At 36.3% G+C, this 17,324-nt stretch overlaps 1 protein-coding gene across 8 annotated transcripts in view; it reads left to right on the forward strand.

The window, feature by feature from the left end:
* NCOA7 (nuclear receptor coactivator 7) overlaps nt 1–17,324 on the forward strand; it is a 123,607-nt gene that overhangs the window by 83,308 nt on the left and 22,975 nt on the right. For 6 of the 8 annotated variants that reach the window (XM_039854843.1, XM_039854842.1, XM_039854848.1 and 3 more), the window contains 2 exons: nt 867–1,912; nt 2,563–2,731. In XM_039854843.1, coding sequence (XP_039710777.1) covers nt 867–1,912; nt 2,563–2,731 — 1,215 coding nt within the window. The remainder of the gene's footprint in view (nt 1–866; nt 1,913–2,562; nt 2,732–17,324) is intronic. The other 2 variants (XM_039854846.1, XM_039854847.1) reach the window with 1 other exon arrangement.

The following is a 17,324-nucleotide window of genomic DNA, read 5'->3' on the forward strand; positions in this document are numbered from 1 at the left end:
TTGAAAACATGTTTAATCAGTATTTTTGTATAACTCAAATCTGGTTAGTAAGTATTCATTATTAAGGAAAAATAATTGACTGCAGCACAGGATAGTATGTTTCAGCCGATAAACCAATTGCTCATTGTCATAAAATGAAATATTGTTATAAAATGAAAAGTTAAGAAATTTAAACTTAGTTAAGAAATTTAAACTAAGTATTATATGTAAGAGCTTATTTGATTTGCTTTTCTAAAAAATCAGTGTGTGCTATATAGCCACAATCATAGTGGAAGCTTCCTCTTGCATCTCCCTTGGGAATGAAAGGATGTCTGTTATTGGAAGCATTAGATCTTAAGCCATGAAACCCAAAATTAGAGTTCAGGGTCAGTCACTTTACAGAGCAGTTAAACGAGTAGCTACTGAGTCAATGAACCATTCAAAATTAATGTTGTTGATTTACGTACAATTTTATAAAAAGGAAAAAGTTTGAATATTTAAAGAATTTTAGTCAGAGTATTAAAACATTTCCTCTGCTTTGTCCTTTTCTTCATGAAAATCAGAAATATTATTTCATCATTACAAATCTGGTGGGCGACATCTCCATGTTCATAAATGACTTCAAAAACCATTCATGGCTTTTAGTAGTATATGTAACTCACGGTTCTTTGTTTTGTCACTTCTTAGAGTTGATTTATGTTTCATTTTGAAGTCAATTTCTTGATTTCATTTTCTTATTGTGAAATCATTTCAGTATTAATTTAAGTTGTGCTATATTTACATTTTGGTTTTTAGTTGGATTTTGTTTTGGTTTTTGCTTTTCCTCCGTTTTGTTTTTGGTTTTGTTTTTAACATTCCATGTGCACCCACCATTTTTTCCTCGACAGTGACCTACCTCAGGATCTTTGTCCTCTGTACAGGCCTGGAGAATGGGAAGACCTGGCTTCAGAAAAGGATATCAACCCATTTAGTAAGTTCAAATCCCTCAACAAGGAAAAACGGCAGCAGATTGGAGAGAAAACCATCACTTCAGATCCCCAGTCAACAAGACCTTTGGAGACATCAACAGAACACACACATACAGAGCCCTCAGACAGCTCCATGTCAACGAAGTTAAAGAACTCAGAATCATCTGTGGAGGCAGCCCGTGGATGTGCCACAGTGATTAAAGTCAGCAAGGAACCTTCTGACACTCATACTACATTTGAATCTATAGCCAAAGAAAATTCTCTTTTAGGGGAAGATGATGACTTCATTGACCTGGAAGAACTTTCTTCTCAAACTGATAGCAGAATGGACAAAAGAGACACCTCAAAGGAGTGCCTTTCTCTTGATCCAGAGAAGCTCAGGAAGGCTAAGTCACAAATAATCAGCTCTGCTGCAGAAATGAAGATGCAGTCAGCCCTGAACTTTTCAGGAACAGAAAGTGATGCTGAACTGAAGGGGACCCTAGATTTAGAAACCTGTGAGAAGCAAGATAAAATGCCAGAGGTGGACAAGCAGTCTGGTTCCCCAGAAAGCCAGGTGGAAAACACACTGAACATACATGAAGATATAGATAAAGTCAAACTCATCGAATATTACCTTAATAAAAACAAAGAAGGTTCACAGTTATCTGATAACTTGCAGAAGGCAGAATTAAATGATGGCAAAAGTATCGAGCCAGAGGGAATAGACATCACCCTTAGTAGTTCTCTTCCCCAGGCTGGTGAGTCCCCAGCTGAGGGCAATAAAGAGCTAGATAAAACCTGGGTGAAAGAGAGAGCGCCCCATTCACTGCAACTGGGCCATTCTACAGAAGAAAATATGCGTAAAGACTCTTTAAACTCCTCTTTGGAATCTACTCTGGACAACAGCTGTCAAGGCGCACAAATGGATAATAAATCTGAAATCCAGTTATGGCTGTTAAAGAGAATTCAGGTACCCATTGAAGGTAAGCCATGTAATGTCTTTATATTCTATTGTATAGCTGCCTTTCTAAAACATGCACATGTGCTAGATAGCACAAGGAGTACAATCATCTGAGAACAATGTTTTCTCAATAGAGTATATCTTTACTGATGGATTTATAATTGGGAAAAAAATAGCAATAGATGCTATCTTGGAACTTGAAGTATGACATAGATTTCTATTTCAAAAGTTGTTTGCTTTAAAAATAACTTTAAAGTAACCTTTTTACCTTGAATTTCTAAATCTAAAGGAGTTTAAATATTTTTGAAGATATTTCAGTTCTAAACTGAATTGCATTATGATGTGATTTGGTCCTCAGTATCATTCATTCATTAATATGTATTTGTATTCTTGTGGATTGTCATAATTCTCCACTATTTGCTATTTAGTTGGTTTTTATGCTTATTCCCTATACATAGCATCTCATGTGATTTAGATCAACTCGAAACATCCAAAACTGTTTCCTTTTGTGCTCAAGAAGGTCCCAGTGTGATGACGACACGTAATGTTTCTGCCATGTTTTGATTTTCCATCACTAAGAGGGCATTGGACACTATTCTTTGTAAGTTGAAAGGTTTTACTGTCCCCAATATTTTCAATATTGAGGAAGATATTTTTTCATGTGTAATTCAGATATACTTCCTTCAAAAGAAGAGAAAAGCAAGACTCCACCCATGTTTTTATGCATTAAAGTGGGAAAACCAATGAGAAAATCCTTTGCCACGCACACTGCAGCCATGGTCCAGCAGTATGGCAAACGACGAAAGCAGCCAGAGTACTGGTTTGCTGTTCCCCGGGAGAGGTGAGTGGGCTAAAATGGAAGATCACTTGGTCGATTAAATTCTAATTGCATCTTGATTAATTTAAATTTAGTTTTAAAGTACTTAGTTGTATTCTTAAATAAGAGATTTCTCTTAATTGTACATTTTAGCATTTGTAGAATATTATTTGTGTAGCTTTTTGCTAAAGAGTGGTTTAAGTATAGCAAATTTGAGGTAATCATTGGTACTGTGTGCTGAACCACTTTCATAACTTTCTATCCAGGAGAATTTTAAATGAAGGAAGATTTAGATAGTCTTAAGTGCCGGTAATTAGACGTGCTCTTCTGCTGAGAAGAAAGGAATTCCATGGAGCAGATCTAAACTCCTCAAAGTGCTATAAAGAGGCACGATTGTAATTTTTAAAGTGCTTATTATTCAAGGGAAGTAAAGATTGATTTGGCCTTATGGAGGGAGTATCTGTGACTTAGCAGCTTCAGAAATGTGACATGAAATCACCTGATTGGATTCAAGGAAATGTATACCTCTAGAGAGATTTGTATTTTAAATTGCCAAAGAAGAAATCTTATTGGTTATGTAACAGTCTTGACTAGCAGGGTTACTGGCATAGAAATTCTTCAGCAGTATGTCACCGAGGACATCTTTAGGATAAAAATAGGAAACATTATTTTTAGAAAAAATTAAGTATTTTCCTTTTGTATATATGGTATAATAAAAATGTTTTTTTAAAAGGCCTTGCAAATAGTTTTCAAAATTATTAAACCCACACATTTTTCCATTTCCTAACTATTCATCAAGTATCGGCATCTGGGCAGACCTTTTGGCACACAACTGCCAAGAGCAAATACCTTAAGCATGAATTGTTAATAAAGCAAAATTAAATTCCAAGCAAGAGTACACTTTCTAGCTAATTAGTACCCAGAATAACAGTTCTCATCTGGAGTTGCTTCATTTTAATAAATTATAGTTTAATGTGAAAAATAATTAGTAGGATTTTAATTAATGAATTTGCTAATATCTTTTCCCTGTCTTAGAAATCCAAATTAACATGAACATTAAACATAATTCATTCTGTAGTTATGTAACATACTCTGCTTATGCCTGCAACCCCCACAGGTATCTTATTGAAACTTTAAACTGGGGATACTGTGAAAATAAAAAGAAAATGCGTCTTTTGTTGTTAATTAATATTTTCAACAGAAGCAACGTAAGTTTGTAAAGCCCTGTTAAAATTAGAGTTAGAGAATCAAATGTCAAAGCTGGACAATACCTTAGAGATAAGCCAATTTCTGATTTTATAGGTAAGGAAAACAAAGCACTGAAACTTTCAGCCACATTGTGAGTTCTGTGGGCTTCTGGGGTCTGTCAGAAAAACTACACATTATATGTGTTGTTTTTCTCTGGGAAAATGTATTGTTTATAATATAGGAAAACTGGGTGTTTTTTCAATTTTCAATTATCATCTTTAACGAGGCTGTGTGCACCAAGGACTCTTCTAGAATAATGATAGCAATGTCACATATGCAGCTAATTTTACTGTCATTCTTTAACCCAGAAGAAATCTGTAATGCTGAAATAGTACTTCTCTTTGACCTTTTATGCAAGCGGTTTTTGCGAACTTTTTAAAGTAGGTCATTTGTTGAATGCTGTTGTATTTTATAGTGTTCCTCATGTATCTGTCGTTGCCTAGCAAATAATGTGGTATACTTTGTTTTCTTTCTTGAATTAACTATTAATTAAACATTTTTCTGGAAGGCATTATATCTCACTGTGTTAATGATAGATTCTTTGTGTATATGTTTGGAAATTTTTGTTTTAATTGCTCTTTTATGTATTTCCATGTCTACCTACCCTAAAGGAAGGCACATTGTGGTTTAAGACTGGGAAAAATGGAGAAATCCTATAGTTAATTCCTACCCAGAATTCCAAGTACATAGTAAGAAATAAGAAAAGTTTATTTTTATTGTCAACTTGTGAAATTCTTTAGGAATTAAGGCTCAACAAAGTCTTTAGGGAGCCAAGAAGTGGCATGCAATGATTTTCTCACTCTGATGATGATTTCTGGATTCCCTTGGTGTGTCAAACTGAGCATTTCTATTCAATGGATTCTTGCATGCATTGGAGTTTCAGCAGGCAAATGAGGAAGTTATCCTAGCAGTGGCTCCCTTTCTATGTTACAGTGTCCTCTCCTAGACCGTCTAGATGTGACAACTTAATTGGCAGGTCTCTGACTCACCAAAACTCCTTGTCACAGGAGAATAGTATTTTGATGTTGATATAACTTCACAATTGTGTTTCACTATGCCTCTCTATTATTCGTAATACTTTTTTTGTACGATGTATTTTTTTATTGGTTTTCAACCAATTATGAAATAAACATTTATGGGTGCTACATAAGGAAGTAAAAAAATACATAGATGCTAACAAAATATAGCCTTGCTTGGAATAGCAACAACAAAAAGTCCTAAGAATACAACGTGACAAGTGTTGACAAAAGTATAGTTCCTCAGAGCAATAAAGAAGCAAAATTAATGCACTTGGATTGCTCTTCATAATAAGGATAGCCAGAAATTTTATCAATATCAATATTTTTTCTTGTTGTTATTACTAAGAAATTAATTCTATCAAAACATTCCTCTTTCATTTACAGTGTGCTCTGTGGCTCCCTTAACTCCATCATTGAATAGTCTACCAAGTAAGGGAATGGAGAGGGCAGGAGTCCGGAGAAGCAGTGATCGGAACCTGCATACAGTCTCCATCTCCTTTGCTTTCAGTGCACTTTTTTTCCTGCAATCCTTGTTATTAAATTTTAGATACTAAAAATTAGAGATATGAAGCGATTAAAAACTACCTAAATACATAATATCTTTTTTTTTAACTTGGTAGAAGTTGTCAGAAGATCTGAGACCACTATAGATCCAGAAAAGCTGGCAGTTTTTTCCAGCACACTTACACACCGCTAGTTGAGACGTGTGCACGTTCACTGAGGATTAAATGCACATCAACTTAAACCCTCCCTGTGTCTGTTGCAGCTTGCCAAGTCGTGTACTTCTCTTGAATCAGCTAAAGATGATATTGGCATGCTTGGGAGATTTGAAAAGTGTCCAGAACTTGATTTACAAACCTGGGACATCTAATTTGTTCCAGTTCTTACTCTTGACGCTAATTTTAAACATAAGGACCATGGATAATTACACCTTATTTTAATTGTCTAGTACAGGATTTCTCAACTTTGTTACTATTGACATTTAGAGCTGCATAATTCTTTGTTCGGGGGTATGTCAATAGCGCCTGCCCAGTTATGACAACCAAAAGTGTCTCCAGACATTTTCAGATGTCCTCTGAGGGGCAAAGTTGCTTCACTCTGAGAACCATTGGTCAAGTATTGAACTATGAGACCCCAACCTACACACCATTCTGAAAGTGATTGTGAGCCATAATAGCCAAATCATTTTGGGATTTGACTACTTAAAACTTTATTGTATTTGATTATATTCCCTGTGTATACTCACCTGCATAAACTTTGTTCCTTTACTAAACCTGACAATTTCGGCAAATTATTTTATTAAAATTTATTTTTAGATTCCTTATTAATCTATACTTTTGTATCTTTAAAAACAACACTATTGCTCTTAAAAGTACATTTTATTCGTAAGGTAATCCACATTGATAGAGTACTGCAGGCAATAAGGCTGTTTATAAGCCTTTATTTTTGCACCTTCACATTGTACAAGCCTATGCTAGAAGTTCTCTGAAGTACAAGCCGACAATACCATTCTCTGTACTGAAAGAGGTGTGGAGTCTTGGGCTGCCCTGCTGTGGCCAGGGAAATAATGAGCCTCAGAATCAGGCAGAGACGAATGAGAATCTGTAGGAATTGTGGGCCCTTTTACCCATTTTAAACAATTTCTTAACTTGAAAAATGGGTAATAGTGAGTGTTAAGTAATTGGATCATATTTGAACAGTTATTGAGTGCATATGTCCTGGCAGGCACCGGGCTAGTTGTAGAGAAATAAAACTGGGACCATACCCCGAGGAGCTTATGAAAAGCTGTTGAAAACAATTCTTAGCACTTTCTAGAGACTTACTATAGATTAAATTCCAAAGGTTTGGGTCCTGTTTTATATAACAAATAATTGTTGTCTTTTTTTCTTAATTCCAGGAGATTATTTCCTTTTCAAAACAAATAATTCCTTTTCACATTGAAACTTTTTTTCCAATTCTGTGTGGCCTATTAATCTCTGAAATGTTTTATAATAATTGATTTCATGTCATCCAGATTTTAAAATAAATCAGTGGAAGTAGAAATAAATATCAGGAATTATGTAGAATTTGCCAAGTCATGCATAAATGTGTAATCCAAGCTGAATTAATAGGTTAGTGTGATTTGTGTAATAAGTAAGCTAACAAGAGAGGAGAAGCGGGAGAGGGAGAGCCTGTGGGTATTTAAAAATTTTTTTAACTTAAATAATTATAATTTTAGTAATATTCGAATATACAGATAAGCAGGGGGGAGTGGGCAGAATCTATTTTGCAGTCTGCTTCCCCCTCCCGCTTAATAAGTTATGCACATTTTCCATATCAAATACTATGTGATTTTATGTATATGTACAATATAGTTAGCACCCCCATGATATTTCCTGATTGATCAAATCTGCTTTGGATATTAGGTTGTTATGAATTTTTTGCCATTATAAGCAATGCTACATTAAACACCTTTGAAAAATCCTTCAGGTAGTGTTACTAAGTTGAAGAATATCTTTAAGGCTTTTAAATACATGTTGCACATGAAAGCATGTGGCAATTTATATACCACCAGCATAAGAGTGCCATTTTCACCACATGCTGGAAAATCTAAGTAGTATGATTCTTTATCAATTTGGTAGATGAAAAAGGAAGTAAAAGTGACTTTAATTTTTTTTAATTTAATGGTCGAGTTGAGTGCTTGTTATGTAGCATTCATTTGATTTAAAGTGGTCATAGTGGCCTAAGGATTTTTATTCTATGTGACTCCTTTAAATAATTTATTTATACCTTGATATACAAATATATATTTAATTATTAAAATTATCCTAAAATACCATGTTTCTCTAATCAGATTCTAATTAAGATCAGCAAGCCCTTTGATTTATATAGGAGAGTTATATTTTGTGCCTGCCCACATTTAGAATAAACTCATCATATATGTTGATTCTGTTTTAGAAATATATTATATAATATCAAAAATAATTGCAGCTGCAAAGCACTTTATAATAGTTGAGATTTTTTTATACTTTCAAAATTAAAATGAGTAATATACTATGAGCACATGGGTATCTGTCCTTTTAAAAGGTGTATCCGTGTTGTCTGCATATTTCTCAGTTCTGATTCATGAGCAGTAATAGTGCTTTCTGCAATGTATATATTCTCTCTCCAGCATTCTCCATGGTTGCCTTGCCCAAATGTAGAACCAAGTGTTCAAGGCCCCTCTTTTAGGAAAGGAGCTTTTTTGTTAGGTCAGCATTTCTCCCAAAGATCATTCTCATGGACAAGTAATAGATGTTCATGGTTAACTATGTTCCATAGTTAGTTCTTTGTTCTTTTTAGAGTAGAGCTTTGTGCTCATAGTTGCTATTCTCGTAACAGACTTTTATAGGAATTTCTTAGTTTTCTTTTCTATTCTTTACTATTTTTTTCCTGGAACTGGTATAATAGAATATACTTTTTTTAAAATTTTATTTGTAAGCACATTTTAATTTTGAAATGACTTAGATATCCATATATATGGATATATATAAATAATCTTTATATATGTGTGTATATGTGTATATATATATATGTATATATAGACTATTTTAGTCCAATCTGTTTTAAATTCTTTAGTAAGTACAAATTGAGATTTCTTTCTCTTTTTCACATTTTTAATAGTAGCAGCCATATGTACAAAGACCACGTATGCAACCTTTTCTACATCAGAGCTATATTGCATTGTTAAGAGTGCCTGGTTGATGGCAGATTCTAGTCAGGATCTGCCTTTTAACTCTCTTTGTACTTCTTTTTATCTTTAAAAGTATTCTTAGTTTTGGAATATTTAAAGTAAAACCTGAAAGTCATGAGTACTGAGCTTTTCATGATGGGCCATTTGTCTGAAATCTTAATTCATTTTAAACTATGAGTCTAAGCTGCTTTGGACCCTGATATAATTCTAGTGCCTGTATCAGAACTTTATAAAATGTATCGGAATTTTCTGGTTGAGCACACACCTTTACAAAGATGCTTCTGTGATAGCTTCATCATCCAAAGTAGGATTGTCACTCTTAAAATCTCAAAGGGAAATATCAAAGATTAACTCATCTCGGCTATCAATTTCCCTGGTTCTAAGTCAGAACTAAGAGAGGAGGCAGGGCACTCATTCCATGCCCTCCTTGAATCCTTGCTAGGCATGGTACTTTGGATGGCACTTTGCATGGGTTATCTCACTTAATATTCCTAATATTTCTGTGAAGCATGTGGCATTATTCCTCATTTTACAAATGCAGGAACTGGGACACGCTGAGTTTTAACACCTTGCTCAAACTGGTAAATATCAAATCTGAGATTTATATTCAAATCTATTTGATTATAAATCCTATTCTCAGAACCAGATACCAGAGCAGACAGTTAAAACTGTATTAATTATACTTTTTATTTAGGCTGACAGATTACTGAAATAGGGATGAGAGAGGGATACTTCAAATGCTCAAAGTCATTTCCTGGCTAGTAAGGGAATGAAAATTTGCAGCATCCCCAAATTTATTGATGTCCTTGGACTTTGCTAAAGTACCTTCCATCTACCAGATGTGTTTCAGTGATTGTGCCACAATCAGAATTGATTGATATTTTATGGATGATACTCCATGAGTGCTCATTAATTGAATTGCGGGTGGTCTAATCAGAACATTGTGTGGCAATAAAGTGCTTGACTGAAATGTCCTTTCTCTGATATTAGGTGTTTTCACTAAGTTGCAGGTTCTAGCATTGGCTCATTTTTAAAATGAACTTCTATGTGGTTATCTGGCCCAAACACACACAAAATTCTGTTCTCTGAAGCTCGTATTACAAGATCCAGCACCATTATTTTACATGACTCTTACTGTGAACACAGCCCCTTATACCTAAACTCTAATTCTCTATTCTCTAGTTCCTCCACTTAAAGTCTATTTTGTACCTTTTGGCCACAAAAATCTCGTAGAAAGGTGTTTTGATCTTGTCACATTACCACAAAAACTATCTTAAACATTCAGGATCAAAGTCTAAACCCCTTGTTTGTGTTTAAAGCCCTTTGCACACTGGCCTACCTTCCTAGCCTTTTCTTGAATCTGTAGTTATACTGAAATTGGCCACTTTATTGGTTTTGTCCAGTAAGTCTAGGACCTTTCTAGCTTGGCTTCCTTTGTAAATACTATATTTCTCAACTCAGGTGGTTCACCTCTCTCCCCTACCTGTGCAGATCCATGTTTCCCAAAACAATAGACCCTATAATGATCTCTCCCCTGACTGGTAGTTATAGTCCTTTCCGAACTTGCCTGTTGAACAACCCACAGGCCCAGAGGCACTGCGGGGCAGGATTGAAGTCTGACACTTTTTCTCTTTATTGGAGCAATCAATCTCAGTCTCTAAATTCAGAAATGTTGGGGACTAAAGCTTGTGGAGGAATGCATTCTGTTTCACAGTAATGAAAGCATAGGAGTTAACAAAGAATTCATGGCTTAGATCAGTGGGTGCCAAATTTAACTTTGTAAAAAAGTCATCTGCTTTTGGTTTTGGGTTAGAATACTAGAATCTGTCAGGCATTCTCCATATGGTAATACATAAAAGGACATTATTTTGTTCTTATTCTACTTTTAACGTTCTGTAGCATTTGATACCATTGACCATCCCCCATTTGATGCCTTCTTTCCTTCCATCACCCCTTCCCAGTCTTTGTTTCTTCATTAAATGTTACCCTTTAAATGACCTCTCTTTCCCACTACATATACAATTACATTTTTTTTAATATTCCAATCATTTTTAGCTGTCTTCAGTATAGAACTTTCTACTGAACCCCAAACACATATATAACTACTCGTCTTCAATATTTGGATCAGCCATGGAGAAAACAAACTCAAGACAGATCATGCCCTAAACTGGGTTTCTTATTTCCATCTTTGTCCCTGCCACTGTCCCCAGAATTCTTGTCTTCTGTTTTCTTCATCATAATTACTGATAACACCAGCCATCAGTCCCCAAAGCCAGAATGGGGGCAAAAGCTTACTTCTGAGTCATTTCCCTACATCAGTCAGTCACCACATCCAGCTTCTTTTACCTATTTAACATCTCTCTTGCTCTCATTCTGATTTTTCTGTGGATAACTAGCCATGTTTCAACTTTAAGAAATGGGAATCAGACTTATTGGCTGGCTTACTTGGGATGCCTGACTTCCCCCCATTTACCCACCTCACCTAAGGGCACACGTTATTTCAAATGTCTCCTATAAGAAACTTTCTGTCTGGTTTAGATGCCCCTCTATTTTATTCCAACCTCTGTCATAGCACTTCCTACACTGTTTTTACAAATGCGAACCACTTGTGGCTTTTTCCTCCTGAGGGCGAGGACCAAGTCTTATAACATTGTGTCCTAGAGACAGCATAGGGTCTAGTATATAATCTACTCTTAAATATTAGTTGGATGGATGCATGAGTAAATTAGCCTATAGTCTAAGACATAAAAATGTTTAAATAACTTAGTCTTACAATGAAAATAATAGATTTTATATAATATTTAGAAAAATACAGAAAAGCAAAAAGGGAATAAAAAGTTCATGATGTTGTTACACAAAGCAAACTACAATTTATTTTTGTTTTTGTAGCCTTTTGGCTTTTTATTCTATGCATGCATTAATATAATAATTATATATTTTTTGTAAACTACTTTTACTTAAATTAGATATCTTTCTCTGCCATTATTCTATCTGCATGCATTTAGTGAGCATACATTGCTTTTGTAATGAGAAATAAAATCCTAAAAATCTTAGAAAAGAAAATTGATTCTCCTATTAAACTTGCTTTACAATGGGAAAATGTCCAAGTCCTAAGGACCTTCATGAAGACTAAGCAAAATGTTCTTAAGAACATTATTCTTGGATCAAGAAGGATGACTTAAATGAATCACAAATTAGTTTTCTAGCATGAAATCTTTAACCATAGTTAATACGAAATTTTCTGATCAAAAGTCACCTGGCTTTTAATGGGATCAGGGCTAAATTGAAATTTTTAATGACCGTCATTGTCAAAAAGACCATAGTATTGAGTAATCTTTAAAATACTATATTTTCTAGAAGAAATTAGGCCCTACTTTGCCAAACCTAGTATATTTTAGAATACAACTGTGATTTTTAAGTGTCACACACTGTTATGTCACACTATAATCTTATACTGATGTTTTAAGGTGAGAATGTCACAAAGAAAAAAAGTAAATGGGCCCTTCAAAGCAATCTCTAAAGGAATTATCTTTCTCTGTTTGTATTTAACACATTACAAGTTTTGGAAAACTACTGAACAAATGTAAGTTATAGGATTATTAGTCGCTTATGCAAATTTTCTCATTTTTTACTACTTTAAAATGTTTTGAAGTTATATTGTTTCCTTTCATTCTTTTCCTGGTCATTTTACCTTTTTTTTTTTTCATCAACTTAAAGTTTTAGAAATTCATCAGCACCTTCCAGAAGCACCTTATTAGGCAGCTACCCTTCAGTAACTTCACTAACCAGCTTTGGCAGATGCCTTGATTTAATCAGTGACTCTACAGCCACATTACATGCAGGAAAAAAATAACCCCTTTATAAGTGAGCCCTTCAGTGTGGTGGCAGTGCTTCCCGTGGAGGAGTGAGCGCCAGCACTTTGGAGCATCGCTCGGTGCCCTTTACCGTCGCAGGACAATTAATCTTTACCAATGGGTGCTGCACACAGTGTTTGGGAGTAAGTATGTAGAAACAGTAACAATTGCAAGCCTAAATTCCTGCAGGCACCAGAGGGAGGAATGGAGAGAGGGAAGCTCCTTGGCCAGTGCTGAGCACTTGCTCTAGGGAACAGCCGCTGAGTACCTCTATGCTGCCTCCAACCAAATGTCGCCGAGTGGGAATGTGAGCCTGGTGCTGCGAGGTCCCCCTTCTTTTTCAAAAGAAGGTGAAATATGAAATATGTATGTCAAATCTCCCCAATTTTTAAGTATTAGCCACTGTTTAGTTTTTTTTAAAGTAGTATTCAGTCTTTAAAAAAATTCATCTGCTCCTGAGTCAAAGCAGCATTGATATTAGTATAAACTTTTAGTTTCTACTTATTTTTGAGTGATTCTTTTTATAACTGGAACTTGTTTTGATCATTGATTCTGAAAGAACTTTCCTATTATTTTTGGTGAATCAGACAAAGCATATTTGGTTAGTACTTTGTAAATAAAGTTTTATTTTTATAGGCACACTAAGACTCTTTAAGAGTGAGTGTTAACCTGGGCATTACTCACCATGGGTTTCATTTGGAGTTGCAGAATATTGAATCTGGAAGGTACCTTACAGGGCAAGGAAAATGACCTTTTTCAAATAAGGACCTTGGGTCAGGCCATTGAGGTGGGTTTTAAAACGTGGTAGTTTTCTGGTAACAAGCTCTGTAGTCAAGAGTGCTTCACCCCATCGGGCTTCTGTGTCTATATTCAGAATGGAGCCTGAGGAGATTTTAGACCGAAGTGCATTGAAATATCTTTAGCTTATAATCAATAATACAAATGAACAGTGGGGCTGAATGCATGTATATTTCAGTACTCTCTAGGTCATATTCGTTCTCTCTTCTTCCCTTTGTTTTATTATTTCCCATTCTCTGTGCCATAATATATTCTGAAGTATATTTTTAAAGTAATAGCTGTTAAATTGTCTAATGGATCCTGCTTATAATTTTTAAATCAAGTGGGTGGTTTGGAGGTTATATCTTGCTATGTATAGACCCAATTTCTTATTAATCAAGTGACTTTTAATAAGACAAGAACTACTTCTGGGTCATTTTGGTCAAGTTTGTTGGTTTGAAAGGTAGCAAGATTTTAGATAACCACATGCAAGGGACTTTCTAAAAGATCTGTCTGAAAATAGAATAAACTTTCTTATACATTTAATGCTCCAGACACCTATATAAGTTTTCTTACCTTCATTTTAGAAGCTTAGAGAAATTAAGGATCTTTCCTAAAGTTTCCAGCTAGTAACAAGTGGAACCAATTCGGGAGTTCAGGCCTTTAACTTAGAAATGTGTGCTTTTTTTCTTTTTTGGAAAAAAAAAGCAACAGTAAATTAAATCCCACTATAACTAGTAGTCTGATTTGATAAAATAGATTGTAATTATACTTAAAGCTCATACACCTATAGTATGAATAGTAGAATAATGCTTTGTTACAAGCATCAACTCAGATTTTTTTTTTTTTTATCAAATTTTGTATTTCTCAACCCTACAGCTTTGTCAGTGACGGGCTTTTCTTAGTAAAACTAGGACAGTGGGACTGACCATAAAGGAAATGGTGAAGCATATTGGTTGAGATGTGAACTGGCCTGAGGTCGAGGCCAGGTTTACCCCTAACATGCCATGTGGTCTTGGGCAAGTTAATCTTTGTAAGCATCTGTTTCTTCCTCTATCAAATAGGAACAATAAGGTTATTATAAGAAAAAAAAAATGAGCTTGTTCATGCACTAAATGCAAGTTGCTGCTGCTGCTATGACTCCTTCTCCCACAGTCGGCAGTTAGTGCTTTGTTGCCTCAGATAAGTCTGCTGCCTTCCCAGAACCTATTTCATTTACTGTCTTTGAATTTCTTTTTCAGAGATGACAATTTTATCTGCTAAACAGGGATTTGTAACTTGAATTTGTTTTTCCTTTGAAGTAAATCCCTAAAAGAGTCTTGTGTTGATGATAAAGACCTTTGAGGTTATGAAGAAGTCTGATTAAGTCCAAATTTGTAATTAAACAGAAAAATCTAAACAAAGCCTGAGTGCCAGGGTTTGGTATTAATTGTTGTTGCATGGGTTGGAACTAGTTTTGTGCCTAGAGGAGAATGTACAACAAGCTTCTCACCATGTTCATTGCCACACCTGGGCCTTGGCCTTAATCATATCTTGGCTGGATCACAGTTGTAGCCTTCTCAACAAAGCCTTTGTTTCTAGTCAGTCTTATCTTTTCCTGACCTTCCCTGCTTGGCTCCACAGCAATCTGTGTAAACTACAGACCTGGCCATCCCTCTTCCCTGGCAAAGCCCTGGGTGTCACCTCCCCAGGCCTACAGCAGTGCTTTTCACACAACTTCCTTCACAGATATCCCAAATCTGTATACTATCTGTACTGCCGTTCACTTAATAGTTGTCTTTAAAAGACTTCGATCATTCTTTTTTTTTCTTAGTCTTTTCCTGAACAGGAATATCTGTGAAATCAGAAGTATTAATGCTAGTTGTATTTATTACAGATACTCTGTAAATAAGTATAAAACTATTAAAATATGTCCTTCTGTGTTCCCTTAAAAGTCGCTGGAGCTGCCCCTGCCACACTTTGGGAAGCAGTAGCCTTGGGATATGGTCCAAGCATTTTATTTTATGCCCAGGACTTTCTGAGACCCAGTGACCCTCTGGCTTTTTCTTTCTTATCTTCTGCTATTCCATTAAGCAAAGAATAAATCTTGCTTTTGCATTTCTCCTGTCAGGAATTCCTCCCCTCATGAGTCCTGTTCAACACAGACAACCAGCTCAGGTGCCCACTAGCTTCTGCCACATATTGTTAGAGCTGAGTTAGGAGGTTTTGTCTCATCCTCTCAACTGGAGTGCTCTGGGGCAGGACCTGAGTCTCCTGCATCTCAGCAGCGCTGTCCATTACAGAACCCTCTGTCAGAAGTCACCAGTAACCTGACTGCATTGTTCTTCCTTCTCTCTGCCGTGTCCAGTTTGACATCCTGCCAGCATCATCCTGCTCTTCAAACGCCATGCTTTTGTGCACATTCCCTCCAATAGAATGCCATTTCCCCTTCCTGTAACTGACTCTTTCCCATCCTTCAACACTCAACTTAACCATGGCCCCTGAGAAGTCTTTCCTGATCCTAGCCTAAGACGATTCTCCCCTGGAATTACCTTTGTCATCACTCTTCTTAAAAATACTTATAATATAAAGAAAAAAGGCGGCAGCATGAGCACAGGGGCCAGAATGGATGCTGGAGAAAGATACAAAAACATACGACTGAAAAAAAGAGTACATTTTGGAGATTGGCACAAAACAAAGTTCTCAGACAGCCCCAAGGAGTTTGAATTTATCCTGAAACCTGTCAGAAAACCTTAGAAGGATTTTACACAGCTGTGTGAAGTGCTCAGGTTTGCATTTAATAAAATTGATTCTACTTCTCTGTAATTTTTGCTTGGCTTCCTTCAAGGACCACTTCTACTGCTTCCTCCTTAAATATTAGCACTTGCCAAGACTCAGTACTTGACCCAGTTCCTTGCTCACCTGTGTTACCAAACCCATTGCTTCATGACCAGTGTGACAGTATTTACTGGTAATTGTGTTAGCCTGGCCAGAGGCTCTAGATAGTGTCCTGAGCCACCTGAGGCCACAAAAAGCTCAGTGACTCTTGGAGACTACAGAGTGAGTCGCTCAGTGAGCTCCACAAAAGTCATCGATAGGCTTTCAGAGGTCAAGACAAAATGATGCCCGCAATACTGTTTAGTTTGACGATAGGTCACTTTTGAGAAAATGAGCTTTGCTAAAGTAGTGAGGGAGGGAACAAGATTTAAAAACTCTGCCTCCTTTTAGACAGTGTCTGAGGTAGGTTTAACAAAGTGCATATACTGAAAGGTTAATAAAATCAGAATGGAAGAATTCAGGAATGAAAAGAAGTTGGAAAGGATGCTAACCCAAATGTTAACCAATATACTCTGAAGGGAAAATAAGATATGGGAAGAGAGCAGCAGAATCCAGAGGCTTTTATTTTTTAAGGATGGGGAAATGCAAACTGGTTTGTGGAATAGGATGGAGAAGATAAAGGGAAGAAGAAGATGGAGAGGTTGGTGGAAGTAGTGGAGGAAATTCACCAAGGAGTAGGCCTGTTGAAAGTACAGAGGGGCAGGTTAAAGCAAGAGAGGAGTTCTTCTGAAGAGAAATATTGCTAAGAGGGACGTTGCAGGGGAATGCATTATTAGAATGGCACAACGGAGAATCCTCTCTTCAGAGAGGGAGGCCAGTAGGAGAGTAAGGTCAAGAGCATGAGAAAGCTGAGATGTGGAAAAGCTGTTTGTGGAGTAAGCAGTCAAAGAAGAGAGCCAGAGGTGAGTCAGGAGCCCCATGAGGGAGGGTTTTTTCAGGCTGCCTTTGATGTGTAATGGATTCCTTAAACATGAATAAGCAAACCCAGCAATATTCATCATTGCAAGAGAGGAGTTAGAGAGACGATTGTTTCTGTTCTGTGGGCAGGTGTTCGGAAGGGCAGATGCCATAGAAGGCTCAAAGTGGTGCACCTCTAGGGGGCGCTGATGAGGGGGGAGATGGAAAGATTGGTCTGGAAGTATATGACCAGCTAATGGCTGGGGAAGAGGGTGGGTGAGGGTGAGGGTGAG

The sequence above is a fragment of the Pteropus medius genome, unplaced genomic scaffold (genome assembly GCF_902729225.1).
Source record: "Pteropus medius unplaced genomic scaffold, Ma_sr-lr_union100, whole genome shotgun sequence".
In the NCBI taxonomy this organism is placed as follows: Eukaryota; Metazoa; Chordata; class Mammalia; order Chiroptera; family Pteropodidae; genus Pteropus; species Pteropus medius.